The 19,784-nt window shown below is 40.2% G+C and overlaps 1 protein-coding gene across 8 annotated transcripts in view; it reads right to left on the bottom strand.

Annotated features, from left to right (window-relative positions):
• The window catches only part of MAMDC2 (MAM domain containing 2), a 403,751-nt gene that overhangs the window by 26,050 nt on the left and 357,917 nt on the right, over nucleotides 1-19,784 (bottom strand). For 7 of the 8 annotated variants that reach the window (XM_045468454.1, XM_045468452.1, XM_045468451.1 and 4 more), the window contains 2 exons: nucleotides 4,636-4,729; nucleotides 1,615-1,767 (listed from right to left, as the gene is read on the bottom strand). In XM_045468454.1, coding sequence (XP_045324410.1) covers nucleotides 1,615-1,767; nucleotides 4,636-4,729 — 247 coding nt within the window. The remainder of the gene's footprint in view (nucleotides 1-1,614; nucleotides 1,768-4,635; nucleotides 4,730-19,784) is intronic. The other variant, XM_045468455.1, reaches the window with a different exon arrangement.

Genomic DNA, 19,784 nt, shown 5'->3' with positions numbered 1-19,784 from the left:
TTCTGGAAGCAACGCTGTCCCAGAACAGGGTAACGCAGTAGGAACAAAAGAAAAGTCAGTGGTAGGATCAAGCTGCACATCATCTTAGTCAGGCAAGAGTGCATCAGTACCTAAGGCTACATGGACACTGACTGGGAAGGTGGCTGGAACCAAGGGCTCCTGGAAAGACCCAAGCCCCAACTGCCAGGTGGAACCCAAGCAGAAAATCTCTGTGGGTTATACCTTGGAAAGCAAGCACTATGGGAAGAAGAGGTGGTCACAGGAGATAAGCCAGAGAGCACACTGTCAGAAATGGTAAGATGCAGTTCCCCCAAAAGCCAGTAACTTGATATGTGTCATAACAGAGGACATTCAATAGCCAAGAAAGAGTCTGAAATAGCACCAACTATTTGAACAAGTGCTCTTCTTTCAATCTCTCTTCCACTTATCCTGATTAAGGATCATGAAGTGAGGGGCAGATGAGGAAGTAGAACAGAGAAAACAAAAGAACCTTCTTCCCTTTTCTGATCTCCAAACTATGAGTTAGTGAGGCCCAAACTGAGGGAAAGAGAGATGATTCAATTGACTGAGAAACTGGAGATGTGATTTGGACTGGACTTTTAAACACACATAACTAAGTGACCAGTCTAACACCTTAACAGGACTGGGAAGCTATGGGCTCTGCCAACGGATGGGGAACGGAGAATGCTTTAGGATTTGTTTGAAGAGAGCGCTCCAAAGAGAAAATAAAACTGTTCCTGATTGCACCCTACCAAGTTTAGCCAAGTCAACAAACAGGTTATGGTGTAGGTTGCTCTGTGGTGTTATCCGTAGACTTCTCTTGAGGTAAGCTGTAAGAAATAGCACTATACCACTCACCCTTGTATGTACTATCATAATGGCTTCTCTGTTAGGACCCCTGAGGAAACATCTCCTCGAGCTTCCTGTCCGGGCTAGTTCTGCTTCTCTGCACCAGAGAGAGTGCTTGCATCCAATGGACACACCAAGTGACATCAAGAGTGTCAGTGAGAAAGGTCTATTCTGCACAGTCTATTTTATCACTGACATTGTTTACAATCGCTGCACATGGTGATGACAAGTAGGTCAACGTCAGTCTGTTTTATCGGACTTCATATATTTGCTACAGAAAACACCCACACCCCCTGGTGGATCGCTTCACCTCTTTTTATCCCAAGGACACGGTGAATCATGTTTTCCATCTGTGTTTCAGTCACTGCAAAGTGTAGAGGCCGATTCCTAGAGTCTCGTCTGCCAGCACCTTTCTCAAACAGGGCCTTAGTTCTGGCTCCAGTTTAGATCACTATTTTTTCTTCCTTCACACTGTCCCTCTCTCCTTTATTTTTAAACCTACTTCTCATTAAATTATTTTTGTGTGCAAATCTTTGTAATAAGCCCATTTCCATCCTCTTTGCAGCAAGATACATAAGCAAGGCATAAACGGAAAGAACATTTTTAAATGCACATATTTAATGATCTATCCCATGGGCGGAGAATCACGTGTGTAGTTCATTCTAGACACGAGACATAAATTTGCACCTTTCAAAATGCAGTGAATGACCCCCACAATGCTATTTCAGGTTTCCTTAGGAAACAGCACCATGTGGCGTAACTCACCTACCCCAGTAGTGTGATCTCCCTTTGGTCCTGTGTAGGAGGTGGGGGTTTCTCCCCTCCTCCTGTGCCAGCTGCTCCGGTTTCTTCTCTCCTGGGTAAAAGCACATTCATCTTGTTCGAAAGTACACTCTCCAGGTGGAGGTGGAAGCCCCTCTGTGAGGAAACAGCAGGTGTTGTTATTACTGAGGCACTTTCAATGAATATGCATTCCACGGCTCCCCATTCTGCACATGTGAATGTCACCTGGCCATATGCCTGTGCTTATGGAGAGGCAGCACCCCCCCACCCCCGCCACCAGCCCCCAACTGGCAACCCTCTTATGCCAAGCTCTTGCCTCTAGCTAGAGCCTGGACTCTACCATGGGTCCTGCCACAGGGACAGAGAACAATCAGGAATCTAGATTTAGGGGCACCTGGGTGGCTGTCGGTTGGGTGTCCAGCTTCAACTCAGGTCATGATCTCATGGTTCATTGGTTCGAGCCCTGCATCGGGCTCTGTGCTGACAGCTCAGAGCCTGGAGCCTGCTTTGGATTCTGTGTCTCCTCTCTCTCCCTCTCCTCCATTCGAGCTCTGTCCCTTTCTCTCTCTCAAAACTAAATAAGCATAAAAAAAAATTTTTTTTTTTAAATCTAGATTCAAAAGTATTGGGATACTTTGAGATAGAAACTTCCTCTGACTGATGAATTTACTTGTCAGAATGAGCTTACAAAGCACTGAAAATTGGAGGCAAACTGCCTTTATGGAAATATGGAAAACAATAAATTGTCTCATGTTGGAGCTTTCTTCAGAAATCCTGGCTGAGTGAAGGGAATCCTTAGAACAACTCAGTAGTTGCTTTGGACGAGGTGGAGAATGTGCAAAAGCTAAGTGTGCTTCTGGAGGCACAGTTTAACTTGTGTGGAGCACGTGACTTAATTCTTCTGTCTTCAATATTCTTGTCTACCTTCTGGGATTGTGAGTTTTAAAGGAGATGATGTATGTGAAGTATTTAGAACATGAAGTTCTCAGGAAATGTTAGCTAAATGAATATTAGGGCTTGGTGTTTTGTCACCTGGAGCCTTATTTTCCATTTCCAAAAACAAATATTTATGTCTTTTGACACTGTCTTCAATAACTTTCATGATTATTCTTATTATTAGAATGGCGTCACCTCCCACTTAACTGGGGACTTCTTTGTCTGAACTTGGCTGTACCTTCCTGCATCCAGATTCTTAGATTTCTCTAATAAACATCCCGTTTTTTACATCTCTTGCATAATAATTATTTTACTTCATTTTATTTGACATACAGTACAAGCTGATGAAGCCTCAGTCCCTTTTCTATGCCTCAAGTGTAGAGATTTTTATCTTGTTTTTCTTTGTGTTGTCCTTGCAGCACCTTGCAAATCAAGAGACTAAAAAAGTCTATTTTTAATTTTTTGAGGAACCTCCACACTGTTTTCCAGAGCGGCTGCACCAGTTTGCATTCCCAGCAACAGTGCAAGAGGGTTCCCATTTCTCCACATCCTCTCCAGCATCTATAGTCTCCTGTTTTGTTCATTTTAGCCACTCTGACTGGCGTGAGGTGATATCTGAGTGTGTATTTCCCTGATGAGGAGCGACGTTGAGCATCTTTTCATGTGCCTGTTGGCCATCTGGATGTCTTTAGAGACGAATGGATAAAGAAATTGTGGTTTATATACACAATGGAATACTACGTGGCAATGAGAAAGAATGAAATATGGCCTTTTGTAGCCACGTGGATGGAACTGGAGAGTGTTATGCTAAGTGAAATAAGTCATGCAGAGGACAGATTCCATATGTTTTCACTCCTATGTGGATCCTGAGAAACTTAACAGAAGACCATGGCGGAGGGGAAGGAAAAAAAAAATGGTTAGAGAGGGAGGGAGCCCAAACACAAAAGACTCCTAAAAACTGAGAACAAACTGAGGGTTTATGGGGGGTGGGAGGAAGGGGTGGGTGGGTGATGGGTATTGAGGAGGGCACTTGTTGGGATGAGAACTGGGTGTTGTATGGAAACCAATTTGACCATAAATTTCATAAAAAAAAAAAAAAAAAGACAGAATAAAAAAGTAAATAAATGAGGAGATTATCCTTCAGGGCCAGAATGATACCACAGTTTGCCTCTTTGTTAAAGAAATAGATACCCTAAGGTTTAGGATGCAGTGGTAATTAGGAGATACAGACCAATGATCTGGGTTGAGGTATGCGCCATTTTCTTGTTAGACATCGAGTCCAACACATAGCTGCCATCTTTATTTTGTCCCTATCCTCAATGCCTGGTCCACTGTTCCACTGTCAGCTAATTCACTTAGAAAATATTTATTTTATTATCATTTAAAAATTACATGTTTAGTATAGTATCTGTATAATAACAACTTCATCAACATTGTTTGAAAATCTGCATTCATGTAAGACATAATTAAAAATAATAATAATAATAACTAGACTAGAAGGCATTTATTTTTAATGCATTGTTTTGTGCCAGGTCCTATACTAGGGAATCTATGTATATCATTCCCACTATTCAGGTAGGTATTACTATTACTACCTCTCTCATAGATGAGGATATAGACGTCAAGTCACATGTACAAAGTCACACACTGCAAACAAATCATCATTTTTAAGTTCCAAACTTACCACACACATCTGAAGAGGGGCACACTTCTGGCAAGAAAAGCAAAAAAATAGGCTAGCACATATTAAAAAATATTTTTTAAATGTTTATTTATTTTTGAGAGACAGTGAGAGAGACAGAGTGTGAGTGGGGGAGGGGCAAAGAGCAAGGGAGACAGAATCTAAAGCAGGCTCCAGGCTCTAAGCTGTCAGCACAGAACCCGATGTGGGGCTTGAACCCATGAACCATGAGATCATGACCTGAGCAGAAATTGGACGCTTAACCAACTGAGCCACCCAGGCATCTCTAGCACAGATTAAATGTATTTGGCATATACTTAGAGAAACGGGATGTGCCATGCATAGGCCTGGGAGACCAAGGGAGCTTGCAATTGTGACCACCTTACCTGGAGACGAGCAGCTTCCCAACTGTACCGTAATGTCATCCAGGGCTACCAGTCCACAGTCCCAAAAACTTTTGCATAGGCTCATGAAAACCACCTGCAATTCAGAAAAATAAAACTATGAATTCCATTAACTGCATTGGAAATTCTTACAACCTAGGACTTACTTAGCCCAAAGCAGGCACAAGCAAACTACAGACCCCTCTTCATTGTCCACATGAACTACGGGTCACGGGGGCATGAGTAACAGCTAAGCATTTATATGTGACCCTGAAATTACTTCTATTCTTTTTTTAAGTAGAGTCAAGCTCATAATGATATGTTGTGTCTATTAATGCCAAAATGAGTTCACATTCTTTAGAGAATTGAAAGAAGAAAGCAAGAGGTTAACTGATGGCAGAGGAAAACCTGTCAGGTTTTAAATATTTTCCCCAGATAATCCACAAAGTGCATACAGAGCTGGTGGTATTCCAAGCATTTTTACACACATTTCCAGGGCAAACAGTATTGATTTTTTGGAAATGAATTTCTGGCAATGCGCTTCATTCATATTGTGAACAAAGTCCCAGTGATTTGCCATCTGGAGACTTATGTTCCATTTCCAAAGAAAAGATAAATGCCCCTAGATGGTATCACTAATAAAAGCCCTAAATGCAGTTATTTTATCAGGCCAAACATTTTTAGTCTTCTATGTGAAAGAAAAACAGGTCCATACCATCAATTATTGAATTCATTGTGTCAGAGAAAGAGAGGGCGGGAGAGAAGTTTTGCATTTCTTTTTCATTAGACCAATTTTAAAATCTTTTCATACACAGGATGAGCAAAGAGTACTTCTCACTTATATTCGATTCTTACTGTACTTTGTGGTTTATAAAGCTGCTTCGCATGCCTAACCTAATGTACACTGAGCATAAAGTCATTCAGTGCATGTGCAATCCCTCAAATACAAATATTAACTCAAACAAAGACAAAGAGAGATGTAACAGAAACCAAATCTCAAATGAGGAATAATGAGAGCACTTGATTTTTTTTTTAGATCCTGATATTATGTTATGTCTTCAACTTATCTGTGTTATTAGCAGGCTCTCTGTGCTCTTTGGTGATCAGCCATTAGAATACAAAATCTATTCAGAAAGACATTTAAAAAATTTTTTTCAAATGTTTATTTATTTTTGAGACAGAGAGAGACAGAGCATGAACGGGGGAGGGTCAGAGAGAGAGGGAGACACAGAATTTGAAGCAGGCTCCAGGCTCTGAGCTGCCAGCACAGAGCCCGACGTGGGGCTCGAACTCACGGACCGTGAGATCATGACCTGAGCCAAAGTCAGACGCTTAACCGACTGAGCCACCCACGTGCCCCAGAAAGACATTTTAAAATGATGTAACAGTTTACAACTATGCAAAATGCAAAACGTCTTAAAGCCAGTATCTTCAGAATAATTACTAATTATAATATGTATAAAAGTTTACTCGGACTGTATTCAGACAGCTTTAAATTATAAAAAGGATAGTTTAGAGCTACAACAATGTGTAACTCTCTCTCTATATATGTATATATATATATATACACACACATATATATATTTTATGTATAATAATATATATAGTATATACATAGTATATATATACTATATATCATATATAAAACATATACTGTATATATTATATGTATAAGATATATATAGCATATATAAAATACATATATACTATATATAAAATATATATACACAATATATATGCTATATATATATAATATATATATTTTGTGTATATATATAAATATATATATATATATATATATATATATATATATGTTTACAAGGGACAAGATGAAGGGCGGTGTTTTTGTTTTTGTTTTATCTCTGTTCATTTTTTCACCTTTATAGATTCTAGAGATTATTGGCAGGGTTTTCTACCTGCAGGATTTTTGCCGGGGAACATAGTCCTCATTTGCAAAACAAAGGTCTATGTCATCTGCCCTGAATGTAGTTACATTTTATCAGTAATGTTTATTGTTATAGGGGAAAGAATAGTAATCTGTCTCCTAATTTACTGAATAAATTGTGCTGCAGAGAGAAAAGTCCTGGATTTCCTTCTTTTTGGCAGTTTTAAAGTCTATTTTCCACCAGAATAGCGGAAAAGTACTTTTTCCACAATGAATCTGGGGTGGTGGAATGATTAGCCCTGTGAACCATTACCTAAGTAAGACTCAAGCATTTAGCAGGTAATTGTATTCTAAAAAGGAGAAACAGTAACATGCTTTCAAGTGTTCGCTATAGCGAAATTTGATAATGACCATAAAACCAAACCAGCAGGCAAGTAAGCCAGCAAGCAAAAGCAATGAAACAACCCAAAATCTAAAAATATTATACAGGAAATGAATAAACTATGGTACCGTAATCTAAGAAATAGGCAAACATTAACTCTGATAGCTTGTGGATATTAGTAGTGTGAAAGTCTATTTCTCTCATAGTGTTAAGTGAAAAAAAGCCGGTTATCGTAGATAAAATTAAAATTAAAATAAGATAAATTACATCTGGAAGTACATGGAAAAAAAAAACTTGAAAATTTACTTTTATGTTAGGCTCATGAAATTATGAGTATTGAACCAAATTTTCCCTTATTTTCTAAGCATTCTTTAATCTTGTTATATTTATAATTGAGACAAAAAAAAGAAAAAAGGAATCAGGGCATCTATAATTGAGATGTGGAATGAGTTATTATTTCCTACATTGGCAATATTTATTACAGCAGTCACGAGGACATGTGGCTATCTAAATTAAAATTAAGTAAAAATCAAAAGTTCATTTCTTCAGGCACACTGGCCACATTTCAAGGGCTCAATAGTTACGTATGGCTAGCGGTCAAGTGAATTGGACGCAGCAGATATATAACATTTCCTCATTGCATAAATTCCAATGGTAGAACTTCCTGGCTCTTTTTGAGGATTGCAAAAAATATGTGAACTGCCAACAATGGGTTGAGTGAAATGCTAAAGATGTTCCGGGCATGAGGAGGCCACTAGGTTGTTCCTATCTTAGAACTCTTTCCACACTTAGAATACTAGCCAGACCACATGTTGTTCTGTCTTATAAAAGATCCATGGTCACTCAGCTATGAACTAGGTTCAAACTATGGCCTCCAACCTCAGATCTGTTTGGCACTTGCCTATCAGCATTCCAACACACAAAAGAAACCTGACAAGATCGGCTTGTTTGGTGGAACACATAAGATTTTTCCACTGTGCTATGAATAATGCTGATAATGTCAGCTCCTATTCTTGTCCCACCATCTTACATTTTGAGGGCTACTTGAAGTGGAAAGGTTACTTTAGGGTAGCTGGTCGACCAGGCAACCTAGTGACGGGGTCTGTGGTTGACTCAGGGAAAAGGGAAAGCCAAACATCTTTCTTCAGAACTCTGTCCCGAGGTCCAGCTAAAAATGTGACAAGAAGGGAACTGGTCTTGCTCTAAATTCTTGAGGGGATTAATCTCTTATTTATTTTTAGATCTTTTTAAAAAGAGTGTTTATTTCATTTTAGGCAGTATTTCAAAGCCAGTGGAATACTCCCATAGACTAGAAAAAAATTCCTAGGCAACCTGAATATACTAATATCTATTTGAGATGGACAAAGTAAAATAACATATCCCTTAGGCAGGTACTCCTGATTTTATGCAAATCTCTTGAAAGTCAGGGGCAAATGAGATTTGTGTAAATTCCATTTTTCATTGTGTTAAAGGTTGTGTCCTTAGGTACTGGTGATACTTCAGTTTTTATTTTGATAGAGAATATTCATTATTGAGAAACCCTACCTAGACGAACTTTGGAAACACAAATAGGAAGTGACTGGTGAGCTATATAAATGTATCTGCAAACAGATAATTTTAAATATAGTCAAGTAATGATCAACAGTATTACTTAACTTAGTTTTTATCGTACTAAAAAGGGACAGTGCACATGGTCAATTATCTATAGCAGGTGTTCCTGTCTTGGCACTCCTGATATTTTGATATTTTAATATTATTATGGATCATTGTTTGTTGCAGGGGACGTTAAGCAGCAAACCTGATGTCTATCCATTAGATTCCAATATCACCCTCTAGTCGTGACAATCAAAAATATATCGAGACATTGACAAATGTCCCTTGGGGGGCAAAATTACTTCTGGCTGCAAACCACTGGGGGGTGATGGAAAACTACTGTGTGGATGACAGAACCTCACTTTATTCTACCCAATCAAAATAGGACGGTTGTTGATGTTTTAAAAGCAGACTAGATGGAGTTAGTTTTCTCTTCCTCTGTATGTCACCAGGTGGTGGTTCTAATACGCAATGAAATATCCTCAAATCCGAAAAACAAAAGGCAAAGGAGCCTAAAAACAAGAGACATGGACAAACACTCAAGCTGAGATGATCAGGGCTCTACCGTTCCAATTTCCTGTTTCAGAAAACTTGAAATTGTCAAAGGGCCATTGATTCTTCTCTTTGTTTACATTTTTCTCCCTTTCCAAAAGGAATGGTCTATTCCCTCATAACAACATAATGGCAGGCAGCAGATCATAAAAATTAAGTGAGAAAAATTTCCTTATAGTATGGAACTATAATTGTCTTCTAAAGTTATTTTTGGGGGGAGGAGGGTGGAGAGAGGGTCTGTATGGGAATCTAGCCACAAGGCTGGAGCTAGACGATCCCCAGGCCTATAAAAATCCATAAAAGTCCCTAGTTAAAACACCCAGGAAAGAAAAAGTAGGTAAGTTAGTATGTCGGGAACTTACTTTCCCAAACCAAATCAGGTTAAATTTTTAAAAGAATTAGGGTTACTGATTTTCCACTTTATGAGGTGTCATAATTTAAAGGCTACCCAACACAATAAAGAGGATCTTGCGGAGGGAGGGCGGGGGAACCAAGCTTCCCTGAGAGCTGGGGAATATATAACTACACACTTTTCTTGTGCAGTTAAGAAGGATCATTTGTATGAAACAGGTAAACAATGGCTGAATTAACTGGTTTTTCACTGTCTTTTAAAGTAGCCTGTCTCCATGGCCTGCTCAATAGGCATAGTTGGCCACGTTTCTGGCTTAACCCACCACCTACTTTACTCATTGAAGAGCCCCAGTTGGGCCTATAATAAGTATGTGAATGACAGTTTCCAGAAAAAGCCTTCTATCTTCGCATAGAAATATTTCAATCCTATGCCAACAATACCATAAATTACCCATGCTCACAAAATGAACCTAGCTGGGTTCCTGTTTCAAGTGGTGGACCTCGATAATTTACCAGAGGGTTTGACTCTGAGTTAAATTTAACTTTTCTTCTGATGAGGTTAAAATCCTTTGAAATCCTTTGTGCAGATAAATTTGGGTATGGTGACTACAGAGTTGGTAGAATAATTATTCATAAAATTACTATAATCCAGTCCGCGAAGTTCCAGAGCCCTTCATTAAGATGCTATTGACGCAACTGCAGGATGTTCTATACAACGCAATTGTATTCGTTCAACTGTTTGACAATAAGCTGCCATAGAATTCTAAAAATAAAAATTAAAAAAAAAAAAAAAAAACATAAAGCAAAAGAAAACAAAAACTCTAGTATTAAGACACTTGGCTAAAGGGGTGGAATTTTCACGAATCCCTAAAGACAGGCTGAATGGAGCTTCCTCTAGAAGAACGGGTTTGGGACTAGCGTTTTTAGAATCCCAGCCATGTTTTGGGAAATAGTTGCTAAATTGTAACAGCATGCTTCCTGCAGATACTATATTTGGTCTTTAGATCCCACAAAAGGCAGAATGACCATGTGTTTTTAAATAAGTCTTTAGCTGACCAACACTTCTTTTTCTTAAAAGACCCATCTGTTTTAATTCAACTTTTGGCTTCGACAAGCAACAAAGATTAAGCAGCTTCCAGCTTCTCCCTGCGTGAGTCCCTCTCCTCCTAGGAGGCTCCCATCCTGGGGTGGAGGGCACACTGTGTTAGACCTGTGGATAAACTGTGGAATTTTCTCACTGGTATGTTGGTGGTAAATATTCAGACCTCTCAGCTCATTGATTTCAGAAATCTGCATTAGTTTTGGATCTTTTGGTCACTGTAAAGAGAAGAGACACTCCAGGAGAGACCTCAGAATCAGTCATGTGTTAGAATCAGGGAAGGCCCAGAGACCCTGTGATAAAAACTAAGGATCGCACGACAGCCAGTTACAGACCCAGACATGAAATATCTTACGCCAAATCTCCAAAAGAGCATATTTCATTGTACCAACCAGCCTATTTTCTCCTTTTTTTTGCTTTAGGTATTTAAAAGTATGATTCTAGAATCATTATGTCATATACCTAAAACGAATATAATGTTATTATGTCTATTATGCCTCAATTAAAAACAATAGGATTATGAAAGGCATGATTTTTAAACTCCTCAGTTAATAGCAGTGGACCAAACGTGTCTTGAACCTCTGTTTACCACCAGCTTCCTGTCATGTTGCCTTATGTCTGTTTATAAAGAGTTTTTGGTGAGCTGGCACCAGAACCTGAATCTTACAGGGATCATTGGCTACATTTAAAAACTGGTGAATGGAGGGGTGCATGGGTGGCTCAATCAGTTAAGCATCCAACTCTTGATTTCCACTGAGGTCATGATCTCATGGTCTGTGGGTTCAAGCCCCATATCGTATCAGGCTCTGCATGGACAGTGTGGAGCCTGCTTGGGATTCTCTCTCTCCCTCTCTCTCTGTCCCTCCCTTGTTTCCTCTCTCTCTCAAAAAATAATAATAATAATAATAATAATAATAATAATAAACTAAAAAAACCCCAAAAACCTAGCGAACGTGGAACCAGCCAGTAACCTCTCCTGTCTACTTTCACTGCAGTGACACTCTTCTTGCCCTTAGCTGATGACCCTATGTCTACTTAGGCCCATAGGGATGAATGTTCTCAACTCCCCACAACCACACCTCCCACCCAAAAATGAGTTTTAGTGCTTCAGAATCTAATTTACACCCTAATAAAAAGGACAGTGTTATTATATACACTTATCCCCTAAGTCACTCATCGTCACTGAAGGAAAATAAGTGTGAATGCCTTCCTGCTGTTTGCATGCTCTTGTCAGCAGGCAGGTGGGCTGAAAAAAAGCAATTCTGGTTTATCTCTGGCCCACCTCCCTTAGAGAGGACCCTCAGCTAGGCACTTCCCTAACCCATGTAATGAAATGTAATGACCAACTTAATTGTCATGTTCAAGGATGGACATTACAGTATGGAGCTATCATAGCTCACTTGGATGGAGATGTAAAAATGCCAATTATACCGGAAGACAAGCAGAGTGCAATCAACAAACAGCAAACAAGGAAGGATCTAGGTCTTTGTCTTGACCTTCATAAACTTCTCCTGGGGTCAGGAGAGGACAGCAGATACCTTAGCGGTGCCCTGCTAACACCTGAATAGGAATACTGACTTTGCTTCATTCGTGTCTGAGACAGAGAGACAGTTGTTGGCCTTATTTTCACGGATTCCCAAGGGAAAGTGTAGATCCTTGACCTGGTGAGGGGCTGTGGCTTAAATCTTACTAAGCCCTTTGTAGCCTGGCCACAACTTATTTGACCAACCCCTACTGATGGATAACTGGGCAGTTTCTAATTTCTCAACATGACAAACAATGCTGTGATCAATATCTAAATCTTTGTACATAACCATGACTATTCCCTAATGATAACTCCCTAGAAGTAGAATTGTTATGTTAAAAGGTATTCATGGGTAGGGGCACCTGGGTGGCTCAGTCGGTTGAAAGTCTGACTTCAGCTCTGGTCACAACCTCGTGGTTCGTGGGTTCGAGCCTTGCATCGGGCTCTGTGCTGACAGCTCAGAGCCCGGAGCCTGCTTCAGATTCTGTGTCTCCCTCTCGCTCTGCCCCTCCCCCACTCACACTTTATCTCTCTAAAAAATAAATAAGCATTAAAAAAAATTTTTTTTTAAAAAGGTATTCATGTTTGGGGGCTTTCTTTTTGAGACACGTATTTGAATTGTCATATAGAAATATTATAGCAACTTATCCTCATACTAGAGCTTATGAAAATCCTTATTTCCTTACATCCTTACCATTCATAGATCTAACTCATATATGCATATATGTATGTATATTTGGTTTTAGTTGAAAGACTTATTTGTTTATAAATTTTTAATGTTTATTTTTGAAAGAGAGAGAGAGAGAGAGAGAGAGAGAGAGAGAGAGAGAGAGAGACAGCACGTGAGCAGGGAAGCAGCAGAGAGAGAGAGAGGTAGAAACAGAATCTGAAGTAGGCTCCAGGCTCTGAGCTGTCAGCACAGAGCCCGATGCGGGGCTCAAACTCAAGAACTGTAAGATCATGACCCGAGCCAAAGTCGGATGCTTAACTGACAGAGCCACTCAGGTGTCCCCCAAAGGACTTATTTTTTAATTTATAAACCGAACAACACAAATAGTATACAGTATGAATATAACTATTAATATAAACAGCATACTCCACAGTTGTATAGTTTTAAAATATTTTCATCTATTTGACAGACAAATGTGCTTTTATTATTTTTACAATTTCTTTGATTACAAATGAGATTGGATATGTTTGTTTTCCAGTAGTATTCTTTCTTGTTTTAAGATTTTATTTTTAAGTAAACTCTATACTCAACTTGGAGCTCGAACCTATAACCCCAAGATCAAGAGTTGCATGTTCCACCAACTGAGCCAGCCAGGCACCCCAGTAGCATTCCACTTTTTCTGATTTGCCTGTACATACCTGTTGCCCACTTTGCTACTGCTTAGCTCATCTCTGCTTATTGGTTTATTAGAGTAAATTCATATATCAAATGCGGTAAGAGTTTGCCATATATGTTGTAATTTTTTTTTTCTGGCCTGACATTTGCCTTTCAGATATGTTAATAAGGCCATCCTTATTTGGGGAATGAAACTAAGGGAGAACTAAATATCTTGGCTTAAAGACTAAGATGAAATAGGCCACAAATGGAAGTGTGTCCTTGAACATTGTATAGTTACACCTCTAACCTGACATCAAACATAAAATAGAAGTCACCGTCATTAGCAGAGTGGTAGGGAATGCCATGGAGAAGCAGCTGGGGGACTGTCTGGAGAGACTTCTCCTAGAGGTGGGTGCTGAAAAGATGAGGCAGAAAATAGCCAGAGAAAGTCACACAAGAAAGGCAGAAAAAGCTGGGGGTATCTATGCAAAAGAAAAGAAGGTATTCTTCCCTGGGTAGGGAGTCTTTATTAATGTGTGAATTGTCAATTTCCAATTAAGAGAATAGAGCTCATAGCTCCAGAGGCCAGAAAATATTTACCTGGTCTAAGAGCTCAGAAAACCAGAGGGTCCCCAGAGAATCTCAATGTGAACATCAAAAAATAATGTTGGCTCAGGACACCTGGGTGGCTCATTGGTTAGGCATCCAACTCTTGGTTTCGGCTCAGGTCGTGATCTCACAGTTCGTGAGATCCGGCCCTGCGTCCAGGTCTGCACTGACAGCATGGTGCCTGCTTGGGATTCTGTGTCTCCCTCTCTATCTGCCCCTCGCCCACTGGTTCTCCCTCTTTCCCTCCCCATCTCTCTCTCAAAATAAATAAACATATAAAAAAAAGTGTTGCCTCATAAAATCTTGGGAAAAGTTTCCTTAAAAATGTAGCCAAGGCTGTGAAATATTCACAAGATTCAGAGTTTGAAAGTGTGGAGGGAGATAGTGTTTTCAGGTTCATAAACAATCCCTGGAATAAATGTTTCCTTCATAAACTTATCAATAAAACCCCAGGGGAAGATGCCTGTGATGTCTTTTTGGATTTATCCGCAATGCCAGGAGGATAAATATGGTAATCCAGCAATATGCCATAAGATTAATTCCTGGAGAAAGTTCTAGAAGAATGCACGGACACAAAAAATACCCTCCTGCAAGCTGGTGTTAGCAACCAGAAGTTGTGCAAGCCAGTCTGCCCGGTCATTCCCCCATAAGTTGACATGAAATGCAGAAGCCTTCAACAAACACCTAAAAGGAAAGAGAGGGAAAGCCAGAGTAGCTCAACCTTGTGTTGGTCATATTTCAAGTAATTTAGAATTCCTGGACTGACACTTGACACTGAGCTTAGCTTGAAAGACTCAAGAGGAGGCTCCTGTTCCATACTTAGCCCCCCTATTCAATTCCACATTAAAACTTGTTCCACTTGACAGTATAAATTTCCTTGCTCTGTGTACAGAACGACCCTAATCTGTTCTATAATGTGTTGATTATCTTGTCAGGAGTTAACGATCTTGCTATTTCTACTTTGCACTCAGCGGCCCTGCTTTAATTATGCCAAGATATTAACATTCTGGTGCAGCCATTTCTCAATGTTTCTGGACATCATGAAATGTGATAGGAAATCTATCTCCTCTCATGCATCTTGTCTACACATTCATTTTCTGGTTCCTGAATCCCTTTATAACAGGGTGTCTTGTTATTTAATGGCCACTGATTTATAAATCTCTCTAGTAAATCAGAAACTTACTAGACTTGCTTTTCTATTTGGATGAACTTCTAAGTAGTGACCTTAAAACTTTCAGAACCCTTTGGGGAGCCTGGGTGGCTCAGTCGGTTAAGCGTCCGACTTCAGCTCAGGTCATGATCTCACAGTCCGTGGATTTGAGCCCCACATCGAGCCCCACATCGGGCTCCATGCTGACAGCTCCATTCTGGAGCCTGTTTCAAATTCTGTGTCTCCCTCTCTCTCTGCCCCTCCCCTGTTCATGCTCTGTCTCTGTCTCAAAAATAAAGAATAAACAGTAAAAAAAACAAAAGAACAACAACAACAACAAAACCTTTCAGAGCCCTAGATATATTTTTTAAAGCTTATTTATTTATTTTGAGAAAGAGAGAGAGTAGGGGAGGGTCAGAGAGAAGGAGAGAGACTGAGTATCCCAAGCAGGCTCTGTGCTGTTGATGCAGAGCCTGATGTGGGGTCTGAACCCACGAACCATGAGATCATGACCTGAGCTGAAATCAAGAGTCAGATGCTTAACTGACTTAGCCCCCCAGGCACCCCAGAATCCTAGATATTCTACATCTAATGGCATTTTCATCATTAAAAGGCAAAGTTAAAAGAAAGACTTTAAGAGCAGGAATCCAAATCACAGACTTAAATTTCAATTTTTTTTTTTTTTTTTTTTTTTTTTTTTTTTTTTTTTTTTTTTTGCTAAAAGAAGATTATTGTAAGAGGAAATAAGGAGCTAGAGAGAGCTATCCACAAGAACTGTGCTCCACAACATGAAAAGACAGTTGCTGACATTAAGATGGCTAAAGATATAGCATGTGGTAGAAGACACATAGTGGTCACCCTAAAACATGCCCTTATTACTTACAGAGTGATATGATATTCTGATTTACATCATTAACTCCAGAGTCAAAACTTGAGGCCAAGTCTTCCTAGGCCACAAATCTCATTGTAACAAGTAAGACACAAGTTATGATTTATTAAAGATTCAGAAAGGAAGGAGTACTTGAGATGGACTTTGAGAAAAGAGTGATCTCAGCAATGATGATTCTTGCAGCATGATCAGTGGGAGACATTTGTTGTTGATGAACCCTTTGTGGGAGGGAGGCAGGGGTCAGGAGGTGAGCATTTAAGGAACAAGAAACTGCACCAGAGCATAGATACTAATCGAAGATGCATTTTCCAAGAAGTCTGAAGACAAAACATGGGATTGGGTGGCAATTTAAATGAGTAAAAGGTAAGGGGTGGCTGGGTGGCTCAGTCGGTTGAGCGTCCAACTTTGGCTCAGGTCTCGATCTTGTGGTTTGTGAGTTCGAGCCCCACGTCAGGCTCTGTGCTGATGGCTCAGAGCCTGGAGCCTGCTTCAGATTTTGTGTCTTGTCCTCTCTGCCCTTCCCATGCCCATGCTGTGTCTCTCTCTGTCTCTCAATAATAAATAAACATTAAAAGAATTTTTTAATGGGTAAAAGGTAAAAGGAAGGTTTGTTGTTCGTTTGTGTGGCCGACATATGTTAGCAGTGTATAAAGGACTCGTGGATATTGAAGATTTTTGAGAGAGGAATAATTTAGGAAATAAAGTCCCAGAGGAGGCAGGATGGATAGATGGACGGGCTGGTTTTAACTAAGAGCAAGGACAACACTTCTTCTGTCATATGCACCAGGTGACCAAGAGAAGCAGGTGAGGATTCAGAGAGAAACAGAATTGAAGGGGTTGGTGTTGAAAGCCTTCGTCCTTTTGGGACATGAATCTGTGAGGTCATGTTCTAAGACTGAGGTGGGAAGAATCCAGTTGGGAAGCTGCAAGTGAAGATGAATCCGAACATCTGGGGGCGAGGAAAGAGAAAGGAAGTCAATGAGAGAGGAGAGGAATGGAAGGCTTTCCCAGAAGCATGGAGGGGACATTGGAGATGAGTCTTATTTTCTCCAGCTGTGCTGAGAACCCCAGCACATAGGGGGAAGGGGGAATATATAGGGGGAAGATTATATACGGGGAAGAAGATGAAAGTAGATGCTGAGCATTCCCAGAAATTGAGAGGACAGAGGTGGGAGAAGCCAGGACTGGGGGCGGAAGTGAGCATCACTGACCAGGAACACAGAACGGAAACTGGAGAAGCTGCACCGGGGGGCAGGGAAGGCATCTAGAAAATCGAGACGCCTGGTTAAAATCTCCTATCAGTCATTGGGAATAGGGAAATGATTCGATGTAAGGGTGGGAAGTTGTTTCCAAGAGGAGAGATACAGCTTTTGGTTTTAACAAATATCATCACAAAAAGCCCCAAGGCAGACGTTGCATATACGTGCCTCCGTGTGGCCTTATATCTGCTCCAGGAGGGTACTCTTGCCTGTAAGTGCTCCAACTCCTAATCCTCACAGGACAACTTGTTCAGGTGCCCGGCTACTAGCGATTATGGTTTCTGTGATCCAAAGGCAGAAGCACTTCATCTTTCTTCTTCCTTGGGCTTCTGTGTTCTTCCTTGCTGTCAACCCGCATTCACTGACAGCTCAGTTCCCCTTTCTAACTATTTGTTGAGTGCTCACGGTCTTACAGAAATTGTGTTCACATTAGAAATTTAAAAATAAATAAGACGAGGCTCTCTGTTCTCCAGAAGCTTATGGTCTGATTAATGCAGATAGGCAGGTAAGTGGACAACTTCAATATAATGTGTTAAATACCACGATAGTCATCTGATGCTAATAGGGGCTGCATGAGACAAGGGTTCTATGTTAAAACACCACCTTACACGAGGTTCAGCAGGATTCTACAGTGTAGAACTTACCGGAGTTTCTAACACGTTACCGTGCATTGTGAATCTTTCATGTGTGTATGGAAGAGATGTAGCGTGCGAAAGTTCCCCCAAACTCATCTGACCACAGAAAAATTTTTTCAATGGAATGCAAAAGATTTGTACTCCAGGGGACATATCTTAAGAAGTGCTGATATAAGGTTCTTGCACTAGTAAAAAAAAAAAAAAAAAAAAAAAAAAAAGATTTATATTTTCTCAGACTGGCCAGCTGAGGGTTTTCTCCAAATCCATAAATGACTTTTAAAGTTTATTTGCTTTTTAATCCTATAACAGAGCAAAGATGTGGACTTAGAAGGCTTTACCATTAATGAGCTGATCATTAAGCCAGGCCTGGATGGAACAGAAGGTCTGGTCCTTCTCTCATTAACGGACCATTTAACGTCCTTTCCCAAAAGAAATATTTAATGAACACAATATTGAGTTGCCCCCCGAGCTTCTAATTAAGAGCCCACTTGAAGATCTTTGTTAAAGAGAAAAGTCGCTTCAGGCCAGGAGATACTGCAGGACCTAGTATACATGCAACAGCGGCCGAGCATAATTTTAAACTAAGGATTTAAATACATAAAGGCTAATGTTTGCGCTCTGTCTTTATGTGATTCCTGACAACGACTTTCTGGTCTCTCCTGACATTTGGTTTTTAGGAAAAGCATTTTGGAGTGAATTGCTCCCTCTCCTCATTATCGTCCCTAGTGGACAAAAGTCTCAAGATAACTCTTGATTACCTGCCCTCCATTTAGTAATGTGCTGGGGAAAAACAGATCAAGAAAACCATTTCACGATTCATGCCCTTTCAAAATGTTTCTAAAATGCTAAGAAACTTATTGCAGGCGCTCGTGATTGTAAAAGCAGCCATTTCATTAAGAAAGCCTACTACTATTAAAATACTTAACTCTGACCCGATTTTTAAAGAATATTTTGCAGCAAAAATCAAAGTGCAAAATTATCCACATACTAAAGAGATGTCGCCCATGAAATCTTATGAAATTCAGGACCTAGAAAAAATATTCTTTAAAAAAAAATTTTTTTTTAATCTTTATTTATTTTTGAGAGAGAGAGAGAGTGTGAGCAGGGGAGGAGCAGAGAGGGAGACACAGAATCTGAAGCAGGCTCCAGGCCCTGAGATGTCAGCACACAGCCGGATGCAGAGCTCACGCTCACGAACCCTGAGATCATGACCTGAGCCGAAGTCGGACGCCCAACCGACTGAGCCACCCACGTGCCCCTAGAAAAAAATATTCTTTAGTCTCATTCTCTTGCTCTCCCTCTGTCTGGATTCAGTTAATTTAATAAATGCCAACTATAGGCCAGGTGCTATGCTAAGGGCTTTACTTGAGGCATTTCATTTGTTTTCCACCATAATCCCTTGAGATAGATACTAATAATACGCCCATTTTACATATGGAGAAAAGTGAGGCTCAGCAAGATCACATGACAAGCCCAAATCATGAAGGTGTAAATGGTAGAGAACCCACTCACGAGAACTCTTAAGCATTGCACTGTATCTCCGTCTACCCTACACCTCTCCTTTGTCTCCAGTGATCCACCATGAACTCTCATCCCTTTAGGAGCCAAAGTTATTTCCATAATCGAACCACTGTGCATTAATAATAAAACTCTAGGAATTTTTAGAAATCTTGAGTTAGAGCTGAGCTCTCTTTCTTACCCGATCCTAGACGTTCAGCCAGGAAAGGGCTGGGGGCATAAAGGCCTGGTGTAAAAATCATGGATTCTGACTTCAGAAACACCTGGATTTACCTCTCCGCTCTGCCAGCCCTGTGTGCTACTGAACAACGTCCTTAGTTTTCGGCCTGAGTTTTCCTCATCTGTTAAGTGGGGCTACATTCCTTTCTTCCTAGGGCG

This window comes from Leopardus geoffroyi, chromosome D4 (assembly GCF_018350155.1).
Source record: "Leopardus geoffroyi isolate Oge1 chromosome D4, O.geoffroyi_Oge1_pat1.0, whole genome shotgun sequence".
NCBI lineage: Eukaryota > Metazoa > Chordata > Mammalia > Carnivora > Felidae > Leopardus > Leopardus geoffroyi.
This window is presented reverse-complemented; position numbering and strand designations above follow the sequence as displayed.